Source organism: Xenopus laevis, chromosome 1L (assembly GCF_017654675.1).
Source record: "Xenopus laevis strain J_2021 chromosome 1L, Xenopus_laevis_v10.1, whole genome shotgun sequence".
Classification (NCBI taxonomy): Eukaryota; Metazoa; Chordata; class Amphibia; order Anura; family Pipidae; genus Xenopus; species Xenopus laevis.
Genome location: NC_054371.1, coordinates 174,805,783 through 174,832,431, shown reverse-complemented (window position 1 = coordinate 174,832,431; position 26,649 = coordinate 174,805,783). Strand labels below are relative to the sequence as shown.

The following is a 26,649-nucleotide window of genomic DNA, read 5'->3' as shown; positions in this document are numbered from 1 at the left end:
TGGCAGTTAATAAAAGTTTATTGTTTTAATGCAGAATACATTTTTTTTAAACTTGAATATCAATATGGCAAAAAAAAGGCACCTTGCATATTTGCATGCACCAGGCACTTAGAACAGGGCTCCTGTACATTCAGTGCTTACTTTAAGGTGCATAATGAAAAAAATAGAATCCAGATCCGAATTATTACAGGGTCCCTAAAATTAACCGTGAGACCCTCTAGACTGAAGAAGTTAAATGAGAAAATAGAATATGTACTTTCTGTAATTGCTCTGCTCCATTCTAGTTGCTGGACTCATTTTTAGACCGGTTTCTTCCCTGGAAATTCCTTTAATACATAATAGTTTTGACTATCTGCACTTTCCTTTGGGCCTCAAAGTCTTACCAAGCACATGGAAGACCTATTACCTAAAGAAAAAACAACACATCCTGCAACTATTGGCCCTGTGACAGGTTTAGTAAACCTGTTGAACTACTGGTAGCTGTTAGAGGAAGGTTGGAGTGTTCGTTCTCTAACATCAAAGTTGAATAACCAGAATTAGTACTTTCAATTATTTTCTCTGTCATAATGCCTTACAACTCAAGTTCCTTTTGCAGTAAAATAATACATTTCCATTATACATTTCCAGGTACCTTTGTCATTGATTCAGTGCTGTGTGTTTACTTTCAACAATAGCAGCTCCAAGTTGCTCTTACACATTACTTAGGTCTGCTAAAGAGAAGCTGTTATGATTTAATACATTAGTTGCTGGCAAAGCTATAAGTTGGGAGTGTGCAATGTAGGGGCTAGAAAATGTACCAGATTCAGAAGGATGGGAGTGTAGAACTGTGTCAAGGGCCACACTGGTAGCTAAGTTGAACTGTATGATGATATCTTATTTCGATTTCACAACACCAGGAAGAAAGTACTCCGCATTCAGCTGCAGTGACTATGTGGAGGCCACTTGGCATCACACGTTGGCTCACTGTGACAGGCTGCATCAGCAGGGGTTGCTCTGCAGTCATTGCTCTCTTTTATTTTCAGAACAGGCCATGTGTGTTCCCAGCTAAAGAAAGAAAAGTTGCATATCCAAGGTGTCTGAGCTGTACTTTGTACTCGTTTGGGTGCAGCTTTCCTGAGGCAATAAGTGTACGCTCCTGCACACTTTTGGAAGATTTATTTATGGTTAAATTGACATAAAAATCTCGTTGTCTGACCCCGCCTTCTGATTTACAAAAAAAGATCTCAATGGCTCAATGAACTCTATTGTTTTTCTGAAATACTGTTTACTTAATATATACCCACTGTGGCTTCACCCATCCAGCATTGCTCTCCTTTTTCTTTCTTTCCTTACTCATGCCCATCATAATATGTATACCAAACTGCCCTTGCTGCCTATGTGCATTGTTCATTTCTGCCCCTTGCTGGTAAACTGCCTATTTTTGGTTTGATACAACCAAAGGTACCAGGATTAGCTTTGGATCAGCAATGCTGGCTACAAACTGAGACGCTCACTGATTCAGTCATTTTTAATGTAACTAATCAAAAACTGGATTATATGGGTCAGAGACCTACCTCCGCTCATCACTCATGAGCAGCAGGGACTTCAATTCAGAACAAATGTCTAAACCATCTCTGCTCCTTTAGTCATGAAATATTGTAATTTTCAGATCAGCAAACTGGAATGCACACAAATATAAATGTGGATGCCCTTATTTAACAGAATGTTAAGAACATACGAACCAGTAAGAAAGTCTCTGAAACTGTCACCACCATTGCCTCTCCTGACCTTTTCAGACATCCAGCTAGTGTGCTTTCATTAGATAGAACAATAAGCCTTTATTCAAATATAATTTAACTGACCAAGAAATATTAACATCATTTTTACGCACGTCTACTCTCTGCAGAACAACCATTTAATTTGGGATTCTGGTGAATCCCAAAATATAGCATTCGATGCATCCAACATAGATCCTTATATGGGATGCACCAAATCCAGGATTCGGATGATTCAGATTCATCAACGTGCCTAGCCAAACCAAATCCAAACCCTTAGAAAAACTCTGCCATAGAATATTTACTGCACAAAACATGTAAGCATTTTTAAATATCAATCCTAATGCCCATTTTTATATTCAAATTAGGTTCAATTCAATTTGGGAATTAGCTGAATTCTGCATAGAAGATTCAGGATTCTGAAAAAAATGACGATTTGTGCATCCTTAGTAATGAAGTCTCAAAGTTTGCATCAGTTCTAATAACCTAGAAATTAGATGTTGGCTTTCAAACAGGTGACCAGTAAATGCTAACCAGTAGTTAGTTGCTAAGGGCAACTAGACCCTGTGAACATTTTATTACATTAACTCTTCATTTGAAATATAAACTTATCTGGTTGTTAGGGTTCCACTTAACCTGGTAACCAGGCAGCAGATTTGAGGGTAGACTGAAAAAATAAAGAGGACAAAATATATTGTTTCCACACAAAAGTAGAACAGTATTGGTTTTAGTCACATGGCCAAATATAGTGGACGCCAACCCCACTGCCTTTTATTACCAGGCATGGCATGTATGGTGTGGTAAGAGGGTGGGGGGCAAATATATATTTATCCAAAATATCTCCCTAACTGGCCTTCAAGCTTTACCACAACATAGACAGATTTGGACTGCAGGCGTTCACAATTTGGGAACCAGTAAAGGGGTGAGTTGACCTTGTACTAGCCATACTAGCAATACTTCTCTTGTTAGGATAATGGCACTCATATCTTTTGTCCTCTGGCGTATTTTACTTGGTGGATTAACCCACAATACAACCCTGTGCTGCCTTTCACCATCAGCCCAAAAATGTGTATTTTTGGTTTGAAAAATGTAGCATTTCTTTATCATCTGAAATATGCCAGAGGAGATGTATTACATGTGTCATAGGCCTCAATTGTATAGCTTTCTGTACCACTCTAGGGACAACCAATTGAGGAATCATTGTGTATTTTGGCTGTCACAAGGTCTCTGTGTGAATGATCAATTATACTCTAAGACTGACATAATGTATAAAAAATAATCTCCATTTTTAAAAGTAATCTGTACCATATTCATTATAGGTAGTATAAAAATGTAGCCCCATATTCCCATATTTAATTCTTAAGGGTTTTAAACTTTGCAGGTATCCTGTATATAGGGTTGCCACCTTCTGGCTGCTGGAACTCAGGGCAATCCAATGGCACATGCTACTAAAAAAGTATATTATTATTATGAAAATGGTTTATTGACATGATGCAGGGTTTTACACATGAGCTGCTTTATGTAATATATTTTTATAGAGACCTACATTGTTTGGGGGGGTATAGTTTTCCTTTAAAATTATGATGTCATACAGTGAAGTCTATGGAGTTTTAAATATCCTTTGGAGGGCCTTCAGTTGGAAAACCCTGTTGAATATATTAACAACATATTAACATATCATTAAGGGCAACTTTAACATAGGCTTGGCTAACTTTTTTTGATTGAAGGATATTCCTTCGATCGTTGGATTTAAATCCTTTGAATCGTTCGATTCAAAGGATTTAATCGTTCGATCAAAGGAATTATCCTTCGATCGAATTATCTGCGCTAAATCCTTTGACTTCAATATTCAAAGTCGAAGGATTTTAGTTCCTAGTCGAATATCGAGGGTTAATTAACCCTCGATATTCAACCCTTAGTGAATCGGCCCCTTAGACTGCGATTGCTCGTGTTAACTTTTTTAGTTACAGAAAACTGATCCATTTTAAACACTTTTCTTAAAGAGCCAAAGATGAGCAAATGCATTCTCTTTGCAGACCAGCACAAGTCTTTGATGGCCACGACTGTATTGTATGGACATCTTAAAATCATGCAAGTTGTTTAGTCTCATAAAAGCCAAACTGGGAGATCCTGATTTCATCCAACCGCTGGATTTTATTTTTTAACATAATTATAAGCAGGTGGCCTGTTTTTTGTTTTTTTGTTAGAATTTTTAAGAGTTAAAACAAAATCCTACAAATGGAGCTTGTTTTCTATTGCTTTGTTTTTCTGAAAGACATGGATTACTTAAGAACCTGATTACCTCTCGCAGGTATGATTACAAGCAGCTTTGTTTCTGTGGTAATTTTTTTTTTAATTTCACTTATTTTCACTGACAAAAAAACCTGGTGACCTAGTGGATTCGTTATTGTCCCATTGTGAAATGTGTTTATCAGGCTCAGCAAAATATGTCACATGTGCTGTAATGCTTCTTGTCCTTGTTCTGTATAAACGTCATCCCTGTTATAATTTGTCCATTCTCCAAAGGATTCCTGGAAGTGGACATTCTTCTGCATCATCGGCATGCGCTTTTTATCTCTTGAGAAAAAACTAAACCTGGGGAGAAAAAATAAAGCATCACATACCCTTACTGGTGTTACAGGTGGCGTATACTGATATCTTTAAGGCCAGGCTTTATATAAACATTTGCAGAATAGGGCCATATAAAACTGCTTATATCCTGTATTTTTCGAAGTGGGAGTCCAAGGTTTATTAGCTAGCATTTTTACTCTGTGCTACTAAATTATCAAGGAGACATACTGTCACTAATGCCCCCTGTTTTATATGGTTACATTTTTTTAGGCAGGCAGTTTTTAGAATTTAACAGTTCATGAATTACTACAACTGAGCTCCAATCTCCTACTGTGTAAGGCTTGAAGAAATGAGCACATTACAATTGTAATGTGACTGTGTATGTTTATGTTGCTTGCAGTAAACATGATACTTAGGACTTTCCATATTAGCAAATAACACATAGGGGCAGATTCACTAAGCTCGAGTGAAGGATTCGAATGAAAAATACTTCGAATTTCAAAGTATTTTTTTGGTACTTCGACCATCGAATTGGTTAAATTCGTTCGAATTCGAACGAAATCGAACGAATCGAACGAAAAATCGTTCGACTATTCGACCATTCGATAGTCGAAGTACTTGCCCTTTAAAAAAAACTTCGACCCCCTACTTCGGCAGGTAAAACCTACCGAAGTCAATGTTAGCCTATGGGGAAGGTCGTTTGATCGTTGGATTCAAATCCTTCGAATCGTTCGATCGAAGGATTAGCGCTAAATCCTTCGACTTCGATATTCGAAGTCGAAGGATTTCAATTCGAGGGTCGAATTTCGAAGTATTTTTTACTTCGAAATTCGACCCTTAGTGAATCTGCCCCATACTGTACATGTGTTAATTGTATAGCCATATAAATAACCTGCAATACTGAGCTATAACATGCCTTTAATGTATTAGATCAATGAATGCTTGCCATTTTACAAATATAATATATATATATATTATATATATGATATATATATATATAATGGAATACATTTTTAAATTCTTAATAATACATGGGTTAATTTACTTCTTGTTACTATTATTATTATTACAATAGTATTGCAGACAGGGGCGATATATAGTGAATAATGTACCCCCATTATTGTAAAATATAAGGATACTATTAGTCACTGAGTTCCATGACTCAGCACATGGCTTTTATACAGTTTGTGCAAATCCAAGATTACTTTCCGTATCCTCATATTTTACAGAAGGGGTTTTTTTTGTTTTTTAAAAAAGCTTTTATTTTTGCTGAGGGAGTATTATTTATTATAATACACAAGTTTGCAAGTTTGAGTGAGTTATGTGATATACATTACATAACTAAGTATTGATTATAACTGATGACTACATTACTAAGCACCATTTTAAGGATGTAATTTTTTACAGGATATTCATGGCTCTTATAATAGTATCATTAGAGTTACAACATCAGTATTCTGTTATTGGTAATAAGGAAAAAACCAGAATGACTACTATGTCTTTTATGGATTTTACACAATAAGCTAAAATGTTTATAGTTGGAAAAAAATGATTGACCTTTAAACTGGTTTGTATGGAAAATAGAGTAATTGATTACTTTTATTGGCTAACCTATTAAATTATACAGTGCAAGCTTTGGACTGCTTAGGCCTCTTTTTAAGACATGTTAGCTTGCATTTTGTTATGTACTAAATAGTCATTATAAGGTATCACTTACTCTAAATTCTTCTATTTTGATCAACGACTAACACAGCACAACTCTCTGCTACTTTATAAGAAAAATACTGCTAATTCTTAGTTTAAAGTCAATAAAACCCTTGTTGTTATTATACTCTGTATTTGATACAATATACAATGACAATGCCTGTTTCCCTTTAATGTTAATGTTTCTGAACCCAAATACAAGCAAGTAGGCAGACACTGCATGGCATGCTTTACACACAAATGATCACTGCATTTAGGGCTAGAACAAATTCACTACAGAGGAGTCCCTTTGTTACAACATGCAGCAGCTGCACATCTAACTAAGAATACTGAAAAGTAAACATAAAAAAACAACTTTTTTTTTTTTTTTTTTACTAAATCCTCATCCACAAGGCCATAATGAGTTTAATGTGATGGAAGTCTAAATATTTGAGTCCAAGAATAAAACCAAAAATGTTAATTAGTGAATGCAGTATTTGTCTTTATAAGTCAGAAAATTTGCCTTTATAAATAAAAAAAAAATTATAAACGCTTCCACTTTGCAAAAGTGGATCTTATTTTATTGTAAGGTAGATGAAACACTGTTCTGTAACAATGTCTTTTATATGCTTTTTAAAGGGGTTGTTCACCTGAGTTAAGTTAACTTGAGATAAAGTAAAGTTGCGTTGAGTTAACGTTTTGTATGATGTAAAGAGTGATATTCTGAGACAATTTGCTTTTTATTCAGCAGCTCTCCAGTTTGCAATTTCAGCAATCTTGTCGCTAAGGTCCAAATTACCCTAGCAACCATGCATTGATTTAAATAAGAATATGAATAGGAGGGTCTGAATAGAAAGATAAGTAATAAAAAGTAGCAATAACAATACATTTGTAGCCTTATAGAGCATTTGTTTTTAGATGGGTCAGTCAGTGACCCCCATTTGAAAGCTGGTAAGAGTCAGAAGAAGAAGGCAAATAATTTAAAACTATAAAATGAAGACCAAGTAAAAAATTGCTTAGAATTCGCCATTCTATAACATACCAACAGTTAGGGGCAGATTTATTAAGGGTCCAGTTGTGTTTTCAACTAAAAAGTCAAGTTTTCAAGGGTATTTTTTAGTTAAAAATACATTTTTTGAGTTAAAAAAAAAAAATGTATTACACCCCGACCCTGGAAATATCTTGATTCCCGAAAATACACCATCTAAAAACTGTTGAGGTCATGTAGGAGTTAATGGCAGAGGTCCCTTGAACCATCTGAAGATGTTAATAGCCTTCGTGATGTTCGAGATTTTTTCGGAGGGTTTCGTTTGAAAACCAGATCAATTCCAACGATTCTTGGGTTTTTTTCCGCCGAAAACTCTAAAATTCGACCTTTGATAACCCCTTAATGTAAAGGCGAACCACTTCTTTAAGGGTCATAAAACACTAGTTATGACTAGTATATGCAGTAGTGATCTAATGGCCTGTAACAGGTTACTTCCTTTTGACGGAAGTGAGACATGGACTGGACACGCATACTCAGCAGCCGATTCATGTTATAGGGAGAAATGAAGTTTCTGAGCTTAAAACAAGTAGTAATAGAAACACTGCTTTAGCCCTAAGAGTCCAAACAGAAAGTTATAGTTGTGCTTAAAAAGTATAAAGTTTTGATTTACATTTATAGTAGAGAATGGAGGCCATGGAACTAAACAGTCTAATTTGTCACATCCCAGATGCACTAGATCTACATATTTTATACTGGGAAAATTCATTAGGATGAGCAAAACTCCCTTCAGATTCAACTTTTATGTTATGTGGAACTGAATCAGGACAAAGTATTTTGCATCAAATAAAATCTGACCCATGACACCAGGTTAGTATGCAATTATGTGATCACACGTGTATAGAAGTATCTCTGGATGCATAAAGAACTCTTGGTTAGTATCTTGCAAAATTGTGGCAACAGGGAAAAGACTTATTTAGTATCTGAGAGAGGATACATTTTTCCTGAACAGAGCTGTAACCGAACCCAGCAAGAAATACAAAATTTATTATACCATATTTTAGTGTAGTGCTCCACATATGCTCATAAAAAAAACTTTATAACGTGCTGTATCTTGTAATAAAAAGAATAAATGCTATTTTGTAAACATAAAAAAGTGTCACTGTGAGGGGTAATTCTATAGAAAGTTTTTGGAGCATAAGAATAACCATCACTCTTTTCTCCCACAGTAGCACTCCACATTCTTATGGGAGACACCATCTAATGAAAGCTCATGTAAAGAGAAGTATGTATGGATAACTGAAAGGACATTCAGAGGATTTTTTAATTGTAAAATTTGTAGTTACAAATATCTATAGAAACCAATATCTATAGACTTAAGTGCCTATTGCTCTCAGATACACTGACTGACATGGTCATTCTGATTGGCAGCAAGTTGGCCAGTTTTGTCATTCCGCAATCCCACAATCAGCCAATCAGAATGCCACAAGCTGGTCATAAGGGGACACACAATATGCATGCAAAAACAGCACCCAGTGTAACATAGACAGAAAGTAGAATCCTACAATAGAGATAAGCCTTCTGATAGGCTGCAAAGTGGGATCGTCTGGAATCAACCCAGCTGCTACCATAGGCATTATTGCTGTAAATATCCTGATTAAAAAAAATACAAAAATATAAATCAAACCAGTTTAAAAAATATATGTGTGTATGTATTATGCATCACATAAAATAATTTCTGTTTCATAAATATTAACATAAAACAGTGTTCCAGCATATCAGAGAATCATTGCTACAATTAGTAAGAGCGCTACATGGACATCTTCCTTGTGGATATTGTGTATGGCCCGGTTTGGATGCACATGCAGCTTTTTCACTCTACTGCGCTGGAGACATACAGAGAATCCATGGAGAGAATGAAGATGGCAATATTTTGCTCCTATTGTAGTACCCCCGACCGGTGCAGTTCTTAGCAAAAAGGAGCAACAGACCAAAGTCTCATGGGAGCAAAACAAATTGGATAATCCCCAACTCCTTTAATGTTTGTTAAGTTTCTGCTCCCAAAAAATAGGCACTATATTCTGTAAAGTTTAAGATGAATTATGCTTAGTGTAAATGCAGGGGCACACGGGCAGATTCGGGGAGATTTAGTCACCTGGCGACTAATCGCCTCTTCTTCGGGGCAACAATCTCCCTGAACTGCCTTCCGCCTGCTATAATGAGAAAACACTAGCAATTAGTCGCCAGGCGACTAAATCCCCCCGAATCTGCCTGTGTGCCCCTGCCCTATGGAAATACCTAAGGTGTTTACTGGAATACTACTGGATTGTCCCTATTATGGAGATTTCTTTGTTAGGGTATTATTTCACAGTTGGTGGTGTGTGTGTGTGTATGTGGGGGGGAGGTAAGTGAAGTGATAAAGAATCTTGTTGCCAGACATTCAGAGAGACAATGGCAGACTGACTGCAAAAACATTAACACCTTTGTAAAAGACTGCTAGTAAAATGTAAAAATACATGTACATTTTCTCAACAATTACCCCTTATTAAAAGGGTAAAAAAACAAATCTGACTTGGCAAATAATCCTGAGTATATTCTCTATGGACTCCTTCTTTTCTATCACATCCACAGCTGTTAAGGTGGCCATACACAGGCCGATAAAAGCTGCCCATGTATGGGGCCCCCCCGACGGGCTTCCCCGATCGAGATCTGGCCAAAAGTTGGTCAGATCTCGATCGGATGGGACTAGAAATCCCGTCGGATCGCAGCCGCATCTGTTCGTTGATGCGATCCTGCGATCCAACCGCCCGTTACCATTTGTTATGATCCAATCGTTGGGCCCTAGGGCCCACGATCGGATCAGCCCGATATTGCCCCCCTCAAGGTGGGCATATCGTTGAGAGATCTGCTCATTTGGCGACATCGCCAAACGAGCGGATCTCTCCGTGTATGGCCACCTTTACTCTTCCTATCTTTTGTCTTGTTCTTTTACCATTATTCCCCTTACTAACTGCTACAACAATACAATCTCTGAGGTAAGGTTTGTATTGGTGACTAGGATACAATGAAATTGTTATTGTAAGCAAACTCCCTTCTATCTTTTGTCTCGTTCTTTTACCATTACTCCACCTAGTAATTTCTACAACAAAACCCTTGGTAACCAGTAGAAAATTATACTTTTATTATAAGCAAACCTTTCAATAAAAATCAGTTGCAGTCACCTCTTAAATTTGCCCTGACAAAAAAATAAAGATACAGTAAACCTTTCAAATACATCAACTTTGATGTCAAAGCAAGTATCGTCTTTCTATTAATTGTATAAGCCTATGCTACCTTATTGTAATTGTATTTAATAAATAAAATATTTTTAAGGTTGCACTTTTTTCTGCTTACAAGACAAAACCCAAAGCTATTCTTTTTTGTACATACATTGAAACAAATGACAGAATTTAAAGAAATACGATCTTGTGAATACAGGTATGGGATCTGTTATCCTGAAACCCATTATCCAGAAAGCTCAGAATTACGGAAAGGCCATCTCCCACAGACTCAATTTTATCCAAATTTTCTCTGTAATAATAAAACAGTACCCTGTACTTGATCTAAAATAAGATATCATTAATCCTTATTGGAAGCAAAACCAGCCTATTGGGTTTATTTAATGTTTACATGGTTTTCTAGTAGGCTTATGGTATGAAGATCCAAATTATGGAAAGATCTGTTATCCGGCAAACCCAAGGTCCTGTACTGCATTATTTTTGGACTGCTGTGATTTTCTGTAGCAGTACTTTAATGTATCATTTCTAGAATCATGTTCTTACTTATTTCATAGCTTGCAGGAAAGATGTACTCACTTTGAAAATAAAAAAGATGATGGCCCATCAATCTGCATGAGAAGTGACTGACACAGATCGGCGGCACAAGTGTACAACACAGGCATGAGCAGTGTTACTTTTAGGGGCATATACAATACATTACAAGGAAAAAGGCTGTACAATACATGCACTGGCAAGTCCATGCTAACTGAAAATTTAAATCTTGGAACCGAAAAGGACCCTGTTACCTGGAAAACACCATCATGGACAGGAGGCAGACAAGCCATGATAAGAAAATGAGCATATAACTGAATGCTGGGTGGTACTCAACACTAAAAAAATAGGAAAAATCTCAATTTATTGTGGTTATATGAGCCAGTGTTTAGGGCTACAAACTGAAAGCAATGAGAGTTAGTAAGTTTACTACAGTACTGAGCCAAAAGTTAACTTAGCCCAATGCACACCCTCCCACACATGTCCCAATCCCCCCACCCCCACTTCTTAGGGCAGAGACACATGCTCAGATTCGGGGAGATTCGTCGCCCAGCAACAAATCTCCTCTTCTTCAGGGAGACTTATCTCCCCGAATGTAAATCGCTGACGGGATGGCAATTGGTGCCATTAGGAAACTTCGTGCGATTTCGGAAAACGAACTGCTCCGAGTGCCATCCAGACGGCAATTTAGATTCCATCTGCCGGAAAATAATCCTGGAGATTAGTTGCCACGAAGAAGAGGCGATTTATGCCCTTAGAGATGCATTAACTAAATTGCCCCCCCCTTATCGATCCACTCTACAGAAGGGCTGAAACTAGGGGGATGAAGGCAGAAGTGGTACATGCCCAATGCCCCGACCATTGTGCCCTAGGCGCATGCTTCTTTTGCCTACCCCTAGTTCCTGCCCTGGTTTACTATAATTCTAATGATAATGTGTGCATTAACCAGATTTAACATGAAAATATGTAGTCTGATTCATTTAAGGGTGATTTTTTTGTCAAATTTATCGCACTTGAAAATTGGTTGAATGTTTTTGGCACTTTTTTGGCTAAAAAAATGTCTTAATGGAGTTTGATGAATTTGATCATAAATGTGTGCACACAGGGTAGGAACCTTACATTTAATGCAGATATGCTAGTGTTATATAAATAAAGGATCATACATAGTTAGTTGGTTTATGCAGAACATAAAGTTATCTTTTTAATTTTTAAGAGGATCTAAACCTAAAAAGAATATACATTTAAAGAAGAAGGAAAGCTACTGAAGCAGTTTATTGCCACAATAGTGCAAGCTATAACACTATATTTTTTCTGCAGAATACTTTACCATGCCTGAGTAAACAGCTCTAGAAGTTATGTGTTTGTTTAGGATAGCAGCTGCCATATTAGCTTGGTGTGCCCACTTCCTGCCTGAGTCTCTCCTTGCTCACTCATAGCTCTGGGCTCATATTACAGCAGGAAGGAGAGGAGGGAAGGGGGAGAAGGAGAGAGGAGCAAATTGAGCATGCTCAAGCATATGCCCTGGAGATTTAATCTGAAAACAGGAGGAAGTCTGATACAGAAGCCCATGTGTACACAATAGAAGAAAGAAATGCTGTGTTTCTTTTGACAGAGAACTCAGAGCAGCACTACTTTGAGGGTTTACTGGTGTATTAATATAGACCTTTCTGATAAAGTTTACTTAATTTTAGCCTTTCCTTCTCCTTTAAACCTATTCAGAGTGGTCTTTTGAGCACTTTTGCAGTTTACATTACTTTTCTATTTTTCTAACTTTAGCCCATAGTGTTGGATAATATAGAATAATGCTCTTACTATGTCTATGTGGACTTCCACCAGGTACTCTGCTGTGGCATAACTACCATCAAGCAGGGCACCCAGAAAAAATCTTCAGGGGACCTGGTCTTGCTTACTTGCTTAGCAGACCGGAATCTTTGTTTGCAATGCTGAGGGGGACTACAATACAGCAGACCCCCACGGTCTGGGCCCACCTGTCCCCCCCCTCATTGGCCATGTCTGTTGTATTGTAGTCACACCCCTGGTTCTCTGGTTTTCTCTCACACGCCAAAAACACACTGGCAGTTAACTGGCGCCTGATGAAATTGGCCCTTGTGTGTGTGTAGTGTGAATGTGACAGGGAGCTTAGGCTGTAATCTCCACTGGACCAGGGACTGATATGAATGATGTATAATTTCTGTAAATCTTTGCATACATGTGTTAGCACTATATGAAGGATATTTTATTATGTTGCACATAAACACCAATGTTTGAAATGCTGATGAGAGGGCCTCTTAACTGTATCCTTGTCCCAGAATCTAAAGTTTTTGCTTAATGCAATTTTGTGTAGTCCTTTAACACGCAATAATGAAAGTTCAGCAAGTGGCTGCACCAAAATAATCTATATTTTGTTCCACATTAAAATATGAATCCACTTCCCTTTTGAAAAGCACATTAGGGTAAAAATTGGAATTTTAAGTTCTAACTCTTAGGGGCACATTTACTAAGCTCGAGTGAAGGATTCGAAGTAAAAAAAACTTCGAATTTCGAAGTTTTTTTTTGGGTACTTCAACCATTGAATAAGCTACTTTGACTACGACTTCAAATCGAACTAAAAATCGTTTGACTATTCGACCATTCGATAGTCGAAGTACTGTCTCTTTAAAAAAAACTTTACTACATACTTCGCCACTTTAAACCTACCCAGCTACAATGTTAGCCTATGGGGACCTTCCCCATAAGTTTTCTATGCTATTTCTGATCAAAGAAAAATCGCTCGATTAAAATCCTTCAAATCGTTTGATTTAATTGTTCAATCGAGCGAGTTTTACTTCGAACGATCGATCGAAGTATTTGTGGTAAATCCTTTGACTTTGATATTCGAAGTCGAAGGATTTTACTTCGAGGGTCAAATTCGAGGGTTAATTAACCCACAATATTCGACCCTTAGTAAATGTGCCCCTTAATCTACTGAGAATGCACCCAGTCCAGGGGGTGGATGGGATCTTGGGAAAGATGGCAGCATGGTGCTCAAGAAATAGAACTCCGGTCTGGTGCACTTTTCAGCAAATAGAACGGCCGGCCCGGGGTCTAAGGTTAACAATGATGTTCACTGAAGAGTGCCTAACAAGTTGCCTCCCCCAATGAATAACACTTTAATTGTTCTAGCTTGGATCTGGATGTTAAATCTAAAAGATGTTACAGGGCTAATCCATTTGGAAATGTTGTAAGATGTAAAAGACTGCCAACATTTCTTTTGGATATGTACTAAAATTCCAAACTATTGCAATTATTATGATACTTACAGTCGTTTGATGCCAGACTCCTGAGGGATGGGTGCTTTAGAATTAATCACAGGCAAAGATTGTGGCAGTTTGTTTTCTTCCTCTGCTTCTTCGCTAAATAAGGAAAAACGTTATCCATCCACATTAAACAAAACATCCCAATGCTGCTCACACACATTCGTTACTTACATTTGAATTTAGATCATGTTATAACTTGGTTTTGTTTATAACCAATTGGCTAAACTATCCCTGTAAGCAATTTTAATTTGCTACAAGCAAGGCAGCCCAAAACCTGTGGTACCTATGGCTTTATCTGTGGGTTGGGTGGGTTCAGGCTTACATATTACTTCTTCAGTGTGTGGAAGACTTAACTGGTAGCCCTCTCCACCAGCCATTCCTCAACCCAAGCTCCACCAGCACATCCTTTGTTTGTAGTGCTCAATTTTTAAAAAACAAACAGTATACACATTTACCCATACTAAGAGATTTATTAACTGATTTATTTGTTAGCTTACCTTTTATAATAAGCAAGTTCTTCTTGCAGCATAAAGACTTTGGCTTTAAGCTCATTTCTCTCATGTAAGACATCTCTCAGCTCTTGTAAGGTAAATCTGGGCCGGTTGGAATCTTTAAGATCCAGAGAAAATTTTTCTGTTTCAAAGATACACTCTTCATTTAGAGTTTCTGTCTGGGGAGAGGAAAAGGGCACTCTAAATATATATATCTAATTTACTACCGATGACTCTCAACTGTTTAATGTTAAGTGAATTATCAGGAATTGCAGAGAATTAAAAAAAATTGCGAAAAATCTGCCGACAAGACCCTTTGTGGTAAATCTGTGGACACTAAGCTGCATGACTGTGTGTGTCTTGCTTCACATTTACAGGGCTGCTCTATGGGGTAAATTTATCAAAGAGTGAAGTTCCGCCACTAGAGTGAAATTCCGCAGCTCTCAATTAATTTCTATGGGATTTTGAAAGGCGTATTTATCAATGGGTGAAAGTGAAAGTTCACCCTTTGATAAATACGCCTATAAAAATCCCATAGAAATGAATGGAGAGTGGCGGAATTTCACTCTAGTGGCGGAACTTCACTATTAACTTCACTCTTTGATAAATATACCCCTATGAGTTTACCCCAGTCCAACTCAATCAAAGATCTGTCCTGACCTAAATTCACAGACTACACTGTTAATACACCATTAACTCAAGTTGAATACATGTTCATTTTCCGTAGGAATGTGTCAAATATATAATTTTTGGATTTGGACAAAGACCAAACATGAGCAACTTCATATGTGGGCAAAACCCAGGAAAAAAGTATTGGGATTTAAATTTAAATAATAAAGTAAATAATTAATGTTGCTCCCTGTTGTATAGTTTTCTGCTCAATGTGGTGGTGTCTCCATTAGACAAACTATGTAGCAACTCTTATTTTTAGTATGCAAGCCAACCTTCAGGCCCATGACGAACGTTTAGAAGCAGCTGTCACACAGATTACGCAGCCAATAATAAACAGGCACAGCCTCAGGCCTCCACATTGATTAAAGAAGCCAGTATTACAATTCTATGTAGTATTTATTACAGAAGCTACACAATACTTAGGTACTGGGAATTGTAAAGGGTTTTAGCATTGTAAACAGTGAGACTTTCCCTTTCCTAAGGATTGAGGGATGAGTTCCACTTTGGGAGGTAAATATATGAATTACTGAACATGTAGATCTATCAATATAACTTGCTAGAATGGAACCACAACAACGTTTTGTTCATATGTTACTTTGTCACTGGTACCTTTAATTCTCCGTTTTGACCTTTTCATGTTATTTTTATGGAACATACCATTGTAAACCCTTACCTTTATCTCCTCTCCATTTGTATGATGCTCTCCTTTCAGTTTGTCCCTCAGTTTACCAATCTCTATTCTCATGCTGGCTGCTTCCTGTTCCTTTGTTTGCAAATACGCTTCCAGTTCCACCTTTTGTTCAATCAGAGCCTTACCCTGAGCTTCTACCACAGTGACACGATGCCGCAAATCATGATTAATTTTTATTAGGCGGCTTTGCTGCTGCTGTAACTGAAGTATGGTAAGACAAGTATTTGTTAAATAACACTCACTTAAAGTTCTCCATTAAAAAATATAGCTTACTTGGGGCATTATTTAACTGTAGATGATACAGCAACATAAATATATGTTACATGCAGCAACATATAGTGCTGCTGAATACTCTAACTTTTAAGATGGCAACACATAGAGGCCCATTAATCAAGATTCTTATTTTATATGTTTTTAGAGGTTTTTGAAACCATGAAAACGCGAATTTTCTCTAAAACCATGAATGCCATGTAATTTATTAAAAGATCAGAATATAAAAAGCACCAACAGAAAAGAAACAGAATGATCCGAACAAGACAATGAAAACTTCCAAATCCTCCATATTTTTGTGGAATTACTAGTTTTTTATTAGAGTTCTTTTGTGGTTTTAACGCTTAATAAATCACAATTTTTTGTGGTTTAAAGTAATCAGAAAAACACAATTTTTAGAGCTAAAAATTACAATTCCGTAAAACTATAAAAAATACAAATATTAGGATCCTAACAGCTGCCTGAATTGAATAATAATGTGATTGGAGATGTCTGTACTAAAGGGAAAAGGGTTTGTCCTGGTTTTATCTATGGATTCCAATAGCTTTACATCCTTGGATGTTCCATGTTAATTACACACACACGCCTATAGTTGCTACCTTATCTTTCTTCCCCACTAATTGGCATCAGGTATTATTTTCACCGACCAGGCCAGTAAAATATTGGCCAGATGGAAAACCCACACCAAACTATCATATTTATGTAAATAATATCTCTACAAAGTTTACAATCACCTCAACAGTAAGTTTTTCCCTATGTTCCAAGTGTTTACAGTGCAAATACATGTGAGGTCACAAGTTGTTTATCTGGTTGCTACGGTCCAAATTATCCTAGCAACCATGCACTGTTTTGAGACTGGAATAGGAGAGGAATTTGGAATTTGTACCCTTAGGGCTGAACTCCACGGCACAATGAGGATCAATTCGTAGCATGGCGATGACACATATACTTTGTGTCGGACGTGCAGAATATAATGGGACTGATCGAGAAATCGCAGGTACAGAGTACATGTATCAGACTGTCGGATGAAGAAGCAACGTGTGGCGTTCACATCCAATACATGTAGTTTGTACCTGCGATTTCTGGATCAGTCCCATTATAGTCTGCATGTCCGACAAGAAGGATGTGTCATCGCCGTATGACGAATCAGTCCTTATCATGCCATGGAGTTCAGCCCTTACAGGGCATTTGTTCTTTAGATGAAAGCTGTAAAGAGTCAGAAGGCGGCAAAAAATTTAAAAAAAATATAAAAAAATAAATAATGAAGACCAATAAAAAAGTTGCTTATAATTAGCCATTATATAACATACTAGAAGATAACTCAAAGGTGAGCCACTCCTTTAATAAAATGAATTTACAATCTCAACAGAGAAATTTCTCATAAAAGTTCAATACTTACGGCTTCTACATCCTCATTTTTAAGCACTAGTTCACGGTCTCTAGCCCTTATTTCATCCCTTTGCTTGTCTACCACCTCCTTTAACTTCTTCATAACTTGTCTTTCCCTCTCAGACATTCCTGAAATAGTTACAGTACAGGGTTATCATAAAATAGATCTGGAGGAATCTAAATAAATAAAATTCTACTTATAAGTAGAATATATCCTCCATTAATATTTCACCAAAAAAATCTGTTTGACTGTTTTGCTGTTTTATGATAGTTATTGAATTATCATTTCTGCTAATAATGATCATTAGGATTTCTAACACAATGATCAACCCATTGCAAGTCAGATCAATTTGTTATAATCAATGAAATTTTACTGAACTTTCTGGAAAGAGTGTTTGCACTTCCAGGAAAGTAGATTCAATCGTTGATTTATGAATCAATAATGATCTAACCACTGGAAAATAATGTAAAACAAATAACAATGCCTATAAACAACAATAACATGTAACACTTCTGAACAATACTTCTTGTGACTACCAAACTGGAAATAAGAGTGTATCTTCTTTTAAACTCTACTTGAACTATGTCAGTTTTAATCATATAGCGCAAACTGGCCTACATACAATAAATTGGCTGGTTAAATTGATTTAATCCATTAAAGTTCAATGGAGGATCCAGTGGCTAGGAATTACCATTTCATCTCTGATAATTTGGTCATGTCATTTTTAGAAAACAAGACTATGACAATATTACTTTACTCACATTTTAAATAAATTACATAGTTATAATAAATTAGACAAATGTGCCTGCATGGGTTACAACTACAATAAACTTCCTGTAGACTAAAGGGAAACAAATGCATACTATTGTAACTAACATGGCATAAACCCCTGTGCTCACAAGGTTCACAATTCCTTGTACAAAAAGATTTTTTTTTTTTTGTATCGCCATACAAAACTACTAATCTCATCATTAAAAAAGACTGAATGGAAAATGATTAAGCCAATGACACAGAATCAAGAAGACCTGATTCACCATCAGCTGAAGATGCAGCATGTTCTATTTTGGGGAGTTAAACTGACGGGTATTGGCTTTACTGCCGGTACCAAAATAGCATGGCTTTAATAAAATACTGTAACAGATAATAATAGGACATGACCCTAGAAGAAAGCAATCAGCAATCAAGTAATAAACCCCATTTATTTACAGACTTATTTAAAATTTGGTGTTGTGTTATATTTGTGAGTCTAGGCACCAAAAGAGATTAAAAAAAGACAAAATCTCATGTAAAGAAAAGTTGACTAAGGAAGTACAATGTAAGAAGGGTCTTAGTTAGATTTGAATCACAATGGGTCAATTGCTTTGCTGTGATGTTGAAATGCTGCTGGTGCCCATGTTTTGTTATTATGGATAATCAGCAGGTAAACCAACACTGTAATATGAGCTGTAATCGCATTTACCTTCATGTTTCTGAAACTCCTCCTCGGTGAGATTGACATCCTTGTGGGACAGGTTAGTTAAAAGCTGCTTGTTTTCTTCCTGAAGCTGAGATATCTGATTCAGGAGATCCTGTGCTTCCCCTCTCCACACATCTTCCACCAGCTCAAGCTCCTGCAAAATGAATAACTGATTTAATAATTAGGGGATCCCCTTAACATTCACACAGCAATATATAACAAATATATAGTTCAACAATCACAAGAAATAAACTGGAAAGCATAAAAACAATTACGGTAACTAAATAATAGATACTGCATAGCTATAGTGTATTACTCATTCGTGCCTCAAGGAAGTTAATTTGTAGTAATCACTATGGCCCAAACTACATGACATTTTATGGCAAGTCCAGCAATTATAAATACATACAGATATCAGAGTAGGCTGCTTCGTAAAAAAAAAAACTGCAAGTTGCCTATTTGTTATAATATTTGGACAGTAAGGGAAGATTCTAATTGCAGTATCATAATGGTGGCAGACAGAACTAAGACAAAAAAACATGACAAAAAGTAACATTAACATTAGGTATAAATTAGGTATATAAAAAAAAATATTAAAGGAAAACAAAATATATTTCTCATATCCACACATAAATATTTTATGCTTTTGTACAGTAAGGAAACCAGGCCAGATTAAGGGTAGTTAGCTGACTGCCTAGCTTTGTTTAGATGCCTCATGTAATTCATATATTGTTGTGCATGCCTTTGTAAATTACAAAGAGACACTTGCCTATCGTATACATGCATAAAGTAAATACACACAGATACAATAAATAAAGTTAAGGCATTTGTAGGTTCTAGTTTTGTCTGTGTGGGTTTTATCCAAAACATATAGACAGGATAACTGGCTCCTGATAAAAAAAGAAACCATTCTAAATTCCCAAACTGCCTATTAGCTTAGAGGGGAAATAATTCCAAATTATTTTCTATCATGTTAGTTGAGCAAAATAAAATGTACTTACACTATATTTATAATTTACATTTCCTTCAGTCTTGGAATTACACAATTACAGCATGCAGGCAGAAGCCATTTTGTGGACAATGTAATTAAGACAAGTTGTGTATCACCTCAAATATTGTGTATGCACCAGAATGGGGGACCTAATGCCCATACACAGTGTCCTACACAATTATAGAGCATTAGGAGGGAGGGGGAATGTGAGGGGTGCAGTGACAACTATGAAGTGCTGAATGAAAAGTGAAAGTAATTGACAGTCACACCTCTATGCCTCAGGCATAGAGGCGGGCAGGTAATATTTGATTGACAGCTCAGATATTTAAACACCTTTATTTATGAATTTGGGTTACATGTTTAATTTGCAAACAACTTTTATTATACTGCTTTTAACGTGTAGGTGACAGGTCCGCGTTAAATGTAAATTGCAGGAGAACCAGTACCTCTCAGAAATAACTGGATACATTGTACAAAGTCATATTCAAGAAGGTATTTCGGCAGCACTCCGATTTTCACTAAATCAGAGTGCTGCCGAAATACCTTCTTAAATATGGATTAGACCTGGGCAGACAGAGTCACGGTCGGCACCCGACACTACAAAAAGCAATGAAAGTGTTTGTGTAGCACTACTTTGTCTTTGTGGCATTGAACAAAATCACTCACCTAAATGAAGAATTGAGTGGAAATAGGAGAGGTAGAAATAAATATCAGAAAGATGGTAAGAAAAAGGAAGTGTGCGTTTAAAGATGATACATTTAAAGTGATACATTTATGCCCTTTAGTGGCTGATGCCCAAACTAGATAATCCAAGCCCTTTTAGACTTCCCTATCGAGAAACCTCCCCCCTTTTTTGTTTCCATGCCTCCTATAACCATATTTATACAGGTCTTTCATAAATCTCAGAAACTGGCCCAGGGTATGGTTGCCTGTATTTTTTCCAAGAAAAGGAAAACCCTAGCCCAGGGCCCCCATGAGACAACATTTTTTACTTCCTTGTTTTGTGAAGAAAAGTCACATGATTTTAAGGATTCTGTTACCAGAAAAATGGCCAAATCCGGCCAAATACCGAAACGAATCCTGTATTCGGTACATCCCTAATTAAGATGCAATGTGATACTGTAAATGGTAGGAATTGATTCACATACCCCCCCCCCCCAGATATATGTTCTCTAGGTATCTGCAGCTGCGCCATGCCTTTGTGTACAATTCCCATCAAGACCTAATAATCTAATTGAGAAAAACATGGAAATATACCTACATAGACAGGACCTGGTCAAATCCCTCTCATGATTCTATACTATACTATGCACAACTGGGCCCCTAGCCTAAAGAAATCCAGGATTAAGTGGCAGAGAGACATGTCAGATTTGGATGAGGAGAGATGGAAGGATGCTCTTAAGTGGCTCTAGAGTTGTCAATTTCTACTAGAAATAGATATATTGGGATAAGGTTTTTGAATGGGAAGTTTTTTATTCCATACATCCTGAAAAATTTTTAGGACAAAGTATCACTTTCTTAAATTTAGCGGTGCGATAAGCTCTATGTTCCATGTTTTCTGATTTTGTCTGGTAATGGACTAAAGGGATGCACAAAATCTAGGATTTGGTTCAGGATTCGGCCGAATCCTTGTGTCTGGCCGAATCAAGTCCAACTCCTAATTTGCAAATGCAAATTAGGGGCAGGAAGGGAAATCGTGACTTTTCTACACAAAACAGGGAAGTAAATCCTTTCCCACCATTTATTTGCATATACAAATTAGTATTTGGTTCGGTATTCAGCCAAATCTTTCACAAAGGATTCCGCCGAATGTCAAATAGTGGACTTGGTGCATCTCTACTGGTAATCCAGAGGTTTAGGCTTATTGTATTGTGATTGATCAAGAAGAAGCTCTCCCAAATATTCACTTACCAGAACTCTGCCCTATAGCTTTGGCCACATAAAACATACTACTTTTTTCATGTAGCTACTGTACTACATGCAAAAAAAGCTATTTTAATGCATTGGAAATCCTTTGATCCCCCTGCCCTACAATTCTGGGAAAAACTGGCAAAAGACTGACTTTTTTCGAGAGGCTGCCCAGAGAAATTTGATGCCATTTGGGGCTCCTGGTTATATGTACAGAATATCTTATTGTACCTGCTTTCTATTGTGAGAAACTAAGATCTGAAACTCTACCGGACTTCTTTTCCTTCTTCTTTCCTTGCTGTACCTTGTTTAATATGCAAAGATAAAAATAAAACTTCAAAACAAATTAACAATCTTTTTTGGGGGATCCTAATTATCCTTTAAAAAGTAGTCAGATCAGTACACAATGAACTTCAGTCTATATACATTTCAAATGCGAATGTCCCATCCCCATTTTATGACCTCCTCCATTAAAATACATCTCCAAAATGAAAATGAATGTTAGACAGTATCTTAGAGTTCAGTGACTTGTATAAAACCCTTACCTATGGGACTACAAATCAAATATCATATTATTGCAAATTAAAGCTGAGTGTACAGTATCCCCAATCCAATTAATAAAAAGTCTCCTGGTAGTTTTAACTTCAAATGTGAACATTTAAAAACTTTATACATATCCCCAAGCAATCAGAACTAATTAAATTAAGATCTACAGTTTAATAATAAGATATTTTTCCACAAGGTAAGGTATTATTAGCCATGATTATATGACTGCATGTGTACGACTGCTACCTGCAATAAAAAAAATATATATATATATATATATAAGTTAATACCAAGTGTGGGGCATGTAAAATTAGCACATTATAGCTGACTAGTTGTATGACTAGTTGTAACACAGCCTGTACTGTTCACTGTTATGTCGAATGGCAAATATTTTGTGTACTATGGCTAGGGCCACATGGGGCAGAAAACCGATAGCAGAAATCCGCTGTCTGATTTCTGCCCGTACCACGGGCAGTAGCCTCCTCTCTCTGCCTGGTTGAATCAGCTTGGTGCAAACAGACTTGGTGGGTTTCGGCAAAGAACCGTGAGTCTTTGCATTTTGAGCCGAAATCCACCGAAGTATGTTTGCGCCGATTCAATGAGGAAGAAAGAGAAAGCTACTGCCTGCGGTAGGTCAGAATTCAGCCAGCGGATTTCTGCTACAGTTTTTCTGCCCGTGTGGCCCTAGCCTAGATGTCCGACTACACTGCCAATCCAAACACATAAAAAACAAAATGTCTTTGTAAATCTGGCAATCTGGAAATTCGGGTTAATGCTAGAGGAGCTGGGGTAAGCTGCCATACACTAGTGCTTTATATTGGGCCTGTGTTGGGCTGTTTTTTTGTCCACAGTGTCCTTGAAATGCAAGGGCCTATTTCTAATATCAGTCTAGACATGATATGAATGAAGCGAAGCCTAGACGGAGTGATTCTGAACCTGACAGCTTTGTGAGTAGAGCCCTGCAATCCTATTTTCATCCTGTAACCTATGTCTGCTACACTGTTCTAACATTCCTGTTTTATATAAATTACTGTAAACCACTATATAACTTTCTGGCACTTCATAAATGATGACCCAATAACAGTCTATGGCTTGTGAATGGTTAGATTAAAGTTTGTACTGCTGATTTACACACTATTTATCACTGGGTGCAAATAAGAATAGAGTTGCGCAATTCCTTTCAATCTGTATAGGATCCGTTATCTGGAAACCCATTATTCAGAAAGCTACTAATTAAGGAAAGGTTATCTCCCTTATCTCCATTTTATCCAAATAATCTGAATTTTTTCTTTTCTTTTCTCTTTAATAATAAAACAGTAACTTGTACTTGATCCAAACTAAGATACAATTAACCCCTATTCGGTTTATTTAATGATTACATGATTTTCTAGTAGACTTGAGGTATGAAAATAAAAATTACAGAAAGATCAATTATCTGGAAAACTCTAGGTCCCAAGCATTCTAGATAACAGGTCCCATACTTAATATTTATTTTTGGAAGTTTGGATAGTGTTTATCTACAATCTTTTCTACATAAGCCTAACTGATTGAACTCATCTTAAAAAGAGGGTTATATTTTCCCTTTAATTCTGACAAATATGAAAGAGAGAACAAGTTATGTACTGATGATGTTTAATTTTGGAGACACTGATGAGTGGAACAAGTATCCTGAACTAAAAATCACTAACTATTTAAACCAGAGGACAAAAAGTAAAGTATTTTGTAAACACTGAAGTATTTGGTTAACATATTTATAGCCAATCAGTCAAGTCTCTAGATATATATATTCCAAATGGCATCTGCAGTCACATTCCCAGTACAGTGCTATAATTACAACTCTTACAGCTCAGGAAGGTGTTCTCATAACAAATGTTACCCCCCATGTATCTGTAAAAAGCTGGTTTTGGGATGTTATTTACATTGGTCATCAATATATATTTCACCTTAAAGGGATTCTGTCATGATTTTTATGATGTAGTTTTTATTTCTAAACTACACTGTTTGCACTGCAAATAATTCACTCTACAATATAAAATGTAATTCCTGAACCAGCAATGTATTTTTTTTCTTTCAAATCTTTTTATTGGTTGCAAAAACAGCATATACTTTTCTCATAACAAAGTTTTTTTATGCATTCGTAGATATAGAAAATGTGTATCCTCCTACGCAGAGGGGATCATAAGCATAACATACAAATGTCTTGAGAGTGAAGGAAGAGCAACAGCTCCGGACACTCCACATAGCGACATATCAGAAAACATCATGTAGTATAAGTAAAGAGTATATGTTGAATAAAAAAACAAAATAAAAAGAGAACTAAACAATATACCGAAGCAACCGTGTCCGTATTCATTAAATTGTCAAAAATTAGCTCTTAGTTCAGGTTTGAAACTGCCTTAAGTTCCATCATATAGGTTTCAATTTAGTACAGCAATGTATTTTTTTTAGTTATAATATTGGTGTGTAGGCAGCCAGCTCAGGTCATTTGCTTTCAGAAAGAGCCAACACTTTAGGATGGAACTGCTTATTGTCAGGCTGTTGTTTCTCCTACTCAATATAACTGAATGTGTTGCAGTGGGACCTGGATTTTACCATTGAGTGCTGTTCTTAGATCTACCAGGGGGCTGTTATTTTGTGTTAGGAAGCTGCTATCTGGTTACCTTCCCATTGTTCTGTTGTGCTGGGGGGGAAAGGGAGGGGTGATATCACTCCAACTTGCAGTACAGCAGTAAAGAGTGACTGACAGCTGGGAAACTGACAATATATCTAGCCCCATATCAGATTTCAAAAATTAAATATAAAAAAATCTGTTTGCTCTTTTGAGAAATGGATTCAGTGCAGAATTCTGCTGGAGCAGCACTAATAACTGATGCGTCTTGAAAAAAATGCATTTTTTTCCCATGACAGTATCCCTTTAAGCTCTTTTGGGCATGGCCCTCACTACCTCTGGTTTAGGATATTGATTGTTTTCTTTTTTCTATATAATCTGTATTTTTGGTGTATACGCCAATTTATTGTGCAGTGATGCTTAATATGTTGGCATTTTAGAATAAGTGTTAATAACAATAATCTTGTTACTGGAAAATTGCAAGTTGCCTAGTACAGTCTACTTGCAATTAATATGCATAAAATAATAATGTAGACATCAGGGATCCTCTGAATGTGTCCCTGGAGCTACAACTCCTAGTTACTAGATGTTACTATACATATATAAGCAATGCATGAATACTGGAAAGTTGCTTAGAATTATATTTTCTTTTGTTATTCGAAAACTGGCTTTGGGTGAAGTTACCCTTTAATGCAACAAGCAGAGTTGTTTCCTATGCAAACCTGTAATATCAACAAATGCTAATCAGCAATGCGTTCTTTTTTTTTTTTTTTTTTTGTTATGAAGGATTAAAGGGATAATGTGGCAACTGCAGCAGTGCTGTATGTAAATATACACTAAATGATGATTCTGGAGTGCTTTATTTTACATCTCCCTGAGTGCCAGATGCTGCTGAGTGCCAGATGCTGCACATTGCAATGTGTTACCACTACGGGCTTCTAGTGAGCCTGAATGAGTTTGGCGAAACAAAACAAAGTTACAATGTCAGACACATCCACTTCACCTTCAGGTGCTTCTTTTCCTTTTCTATCCTGTCCATTCGTTCCAGCCTCAGTCTGTCCAGTTCCAGTCTCAGCTCTTCCATCTCTGGGTTGATGTGGTTCCTACTGACCAGAACCTCCAGAATTTCCAGCACCCGGACCACTTTAGGCATGAGTCTGCCGATAACTTCGCAGCCATATTGGTCAATGACCCTCTCGAACTCCTGTCCCACTGCAGAGGCGATGTCATAGACATCCATAACTGTCAGCTCGGCCACATTCTTTTCCAGGGCTGAGATCCCCTCCATGTCTGTTCCGCAACAACCCCCTCCTGTCTGGCCTTGGCACAGTCTTCTCCCGCAGGACAGCCGGCGGAAGAGCGATCTCCTTCTGCTGCCGCGATCCTAATGCGGGGATCTCATATAATACGCAGTGACTCCATTATCCCAGGGACTGGAGCTTCCCCGGGCCCCCTAATTAGCGCTGGGAGATCAGCGAACAACTCTCACAGCGACCAACAATCCTTGTGGATACATGACACCAGAGGG

At 37.0% G+C, this 26,649-nt stretch overlaps 1 protein-coding gene across 4 annotated transcripts; it reads right to left on the bottom strand.

The window, feature by feature from the left end:
* rilpl1.L (Rab interacting lysosomal protein-like 1 L homeolog) lies at window positions 1-26,649 on the bottom strand. 4 transcript variants are annotated; one of them, XM_041583205.1, is made up of 9 exons: window positions 26,125-26,649; window positions 19,072-19,222; window positions 17,622-17,740; window positions 15,935-16,153; window positions 14,596-14,768; window positions 14,102-14,194; window positions 11,057-11,140; window positions 8,559-8,646; window positions 4,259-4,349 (listed from the first exon to the last, which is right to left on the bottom strand). In XM_041583205.1, exons 1-9 carry the CDS (start codon window positions 26,407-26,409, stop codon window positions 4,344-4,346), a joined length of 1,218 nt encoding a protein of 405 aa, XP_041439139.1. In that variant the 5' UTR covers window positions 26,410-26,649; the 3' UTR covers window positions 4,259-4,343. The 4 variants fall into 4 exon arrangements, with proteins under 4 accessions (XP_018106386.1, XP_018106390.1, NP_001090335.1 ...); XM_018250897.2 differs by lacking the exon at window positions 8,559-8,646 and having other exon boundaries at window positions 1-4,349; window positions 26,125-26,648; XM_018250901.2 differs by lacking the exon at window positions 11,057-11,140 and having other exon boundaries at window positions 1-4,349; window positions 26,125-26,648.

Coding starts and splice junctions, on each gene's coding strand:
- rilpl1.L (XM_018250897.2), bottom strand. CDS start 26,409: ATGGAGGGGATCTCAGCCCTGGAAAAGAATGTGGCCGAGCTGACAGTT. Junction 19,223..26,124: donor AGGAAAAGAAGCACCTGAAG/GTGAAGTGGATG, acceptor TTCATTTTGCAG/GAGCTTGAGCTGGTGGAAGA. Junction 17,741..19,071: donor GGAGTTTCAGAAACATGAAG/GTAAATGCGATT, acceptor TAACTATTTCAG/GAATGTCTGAGAGGGAAAGA.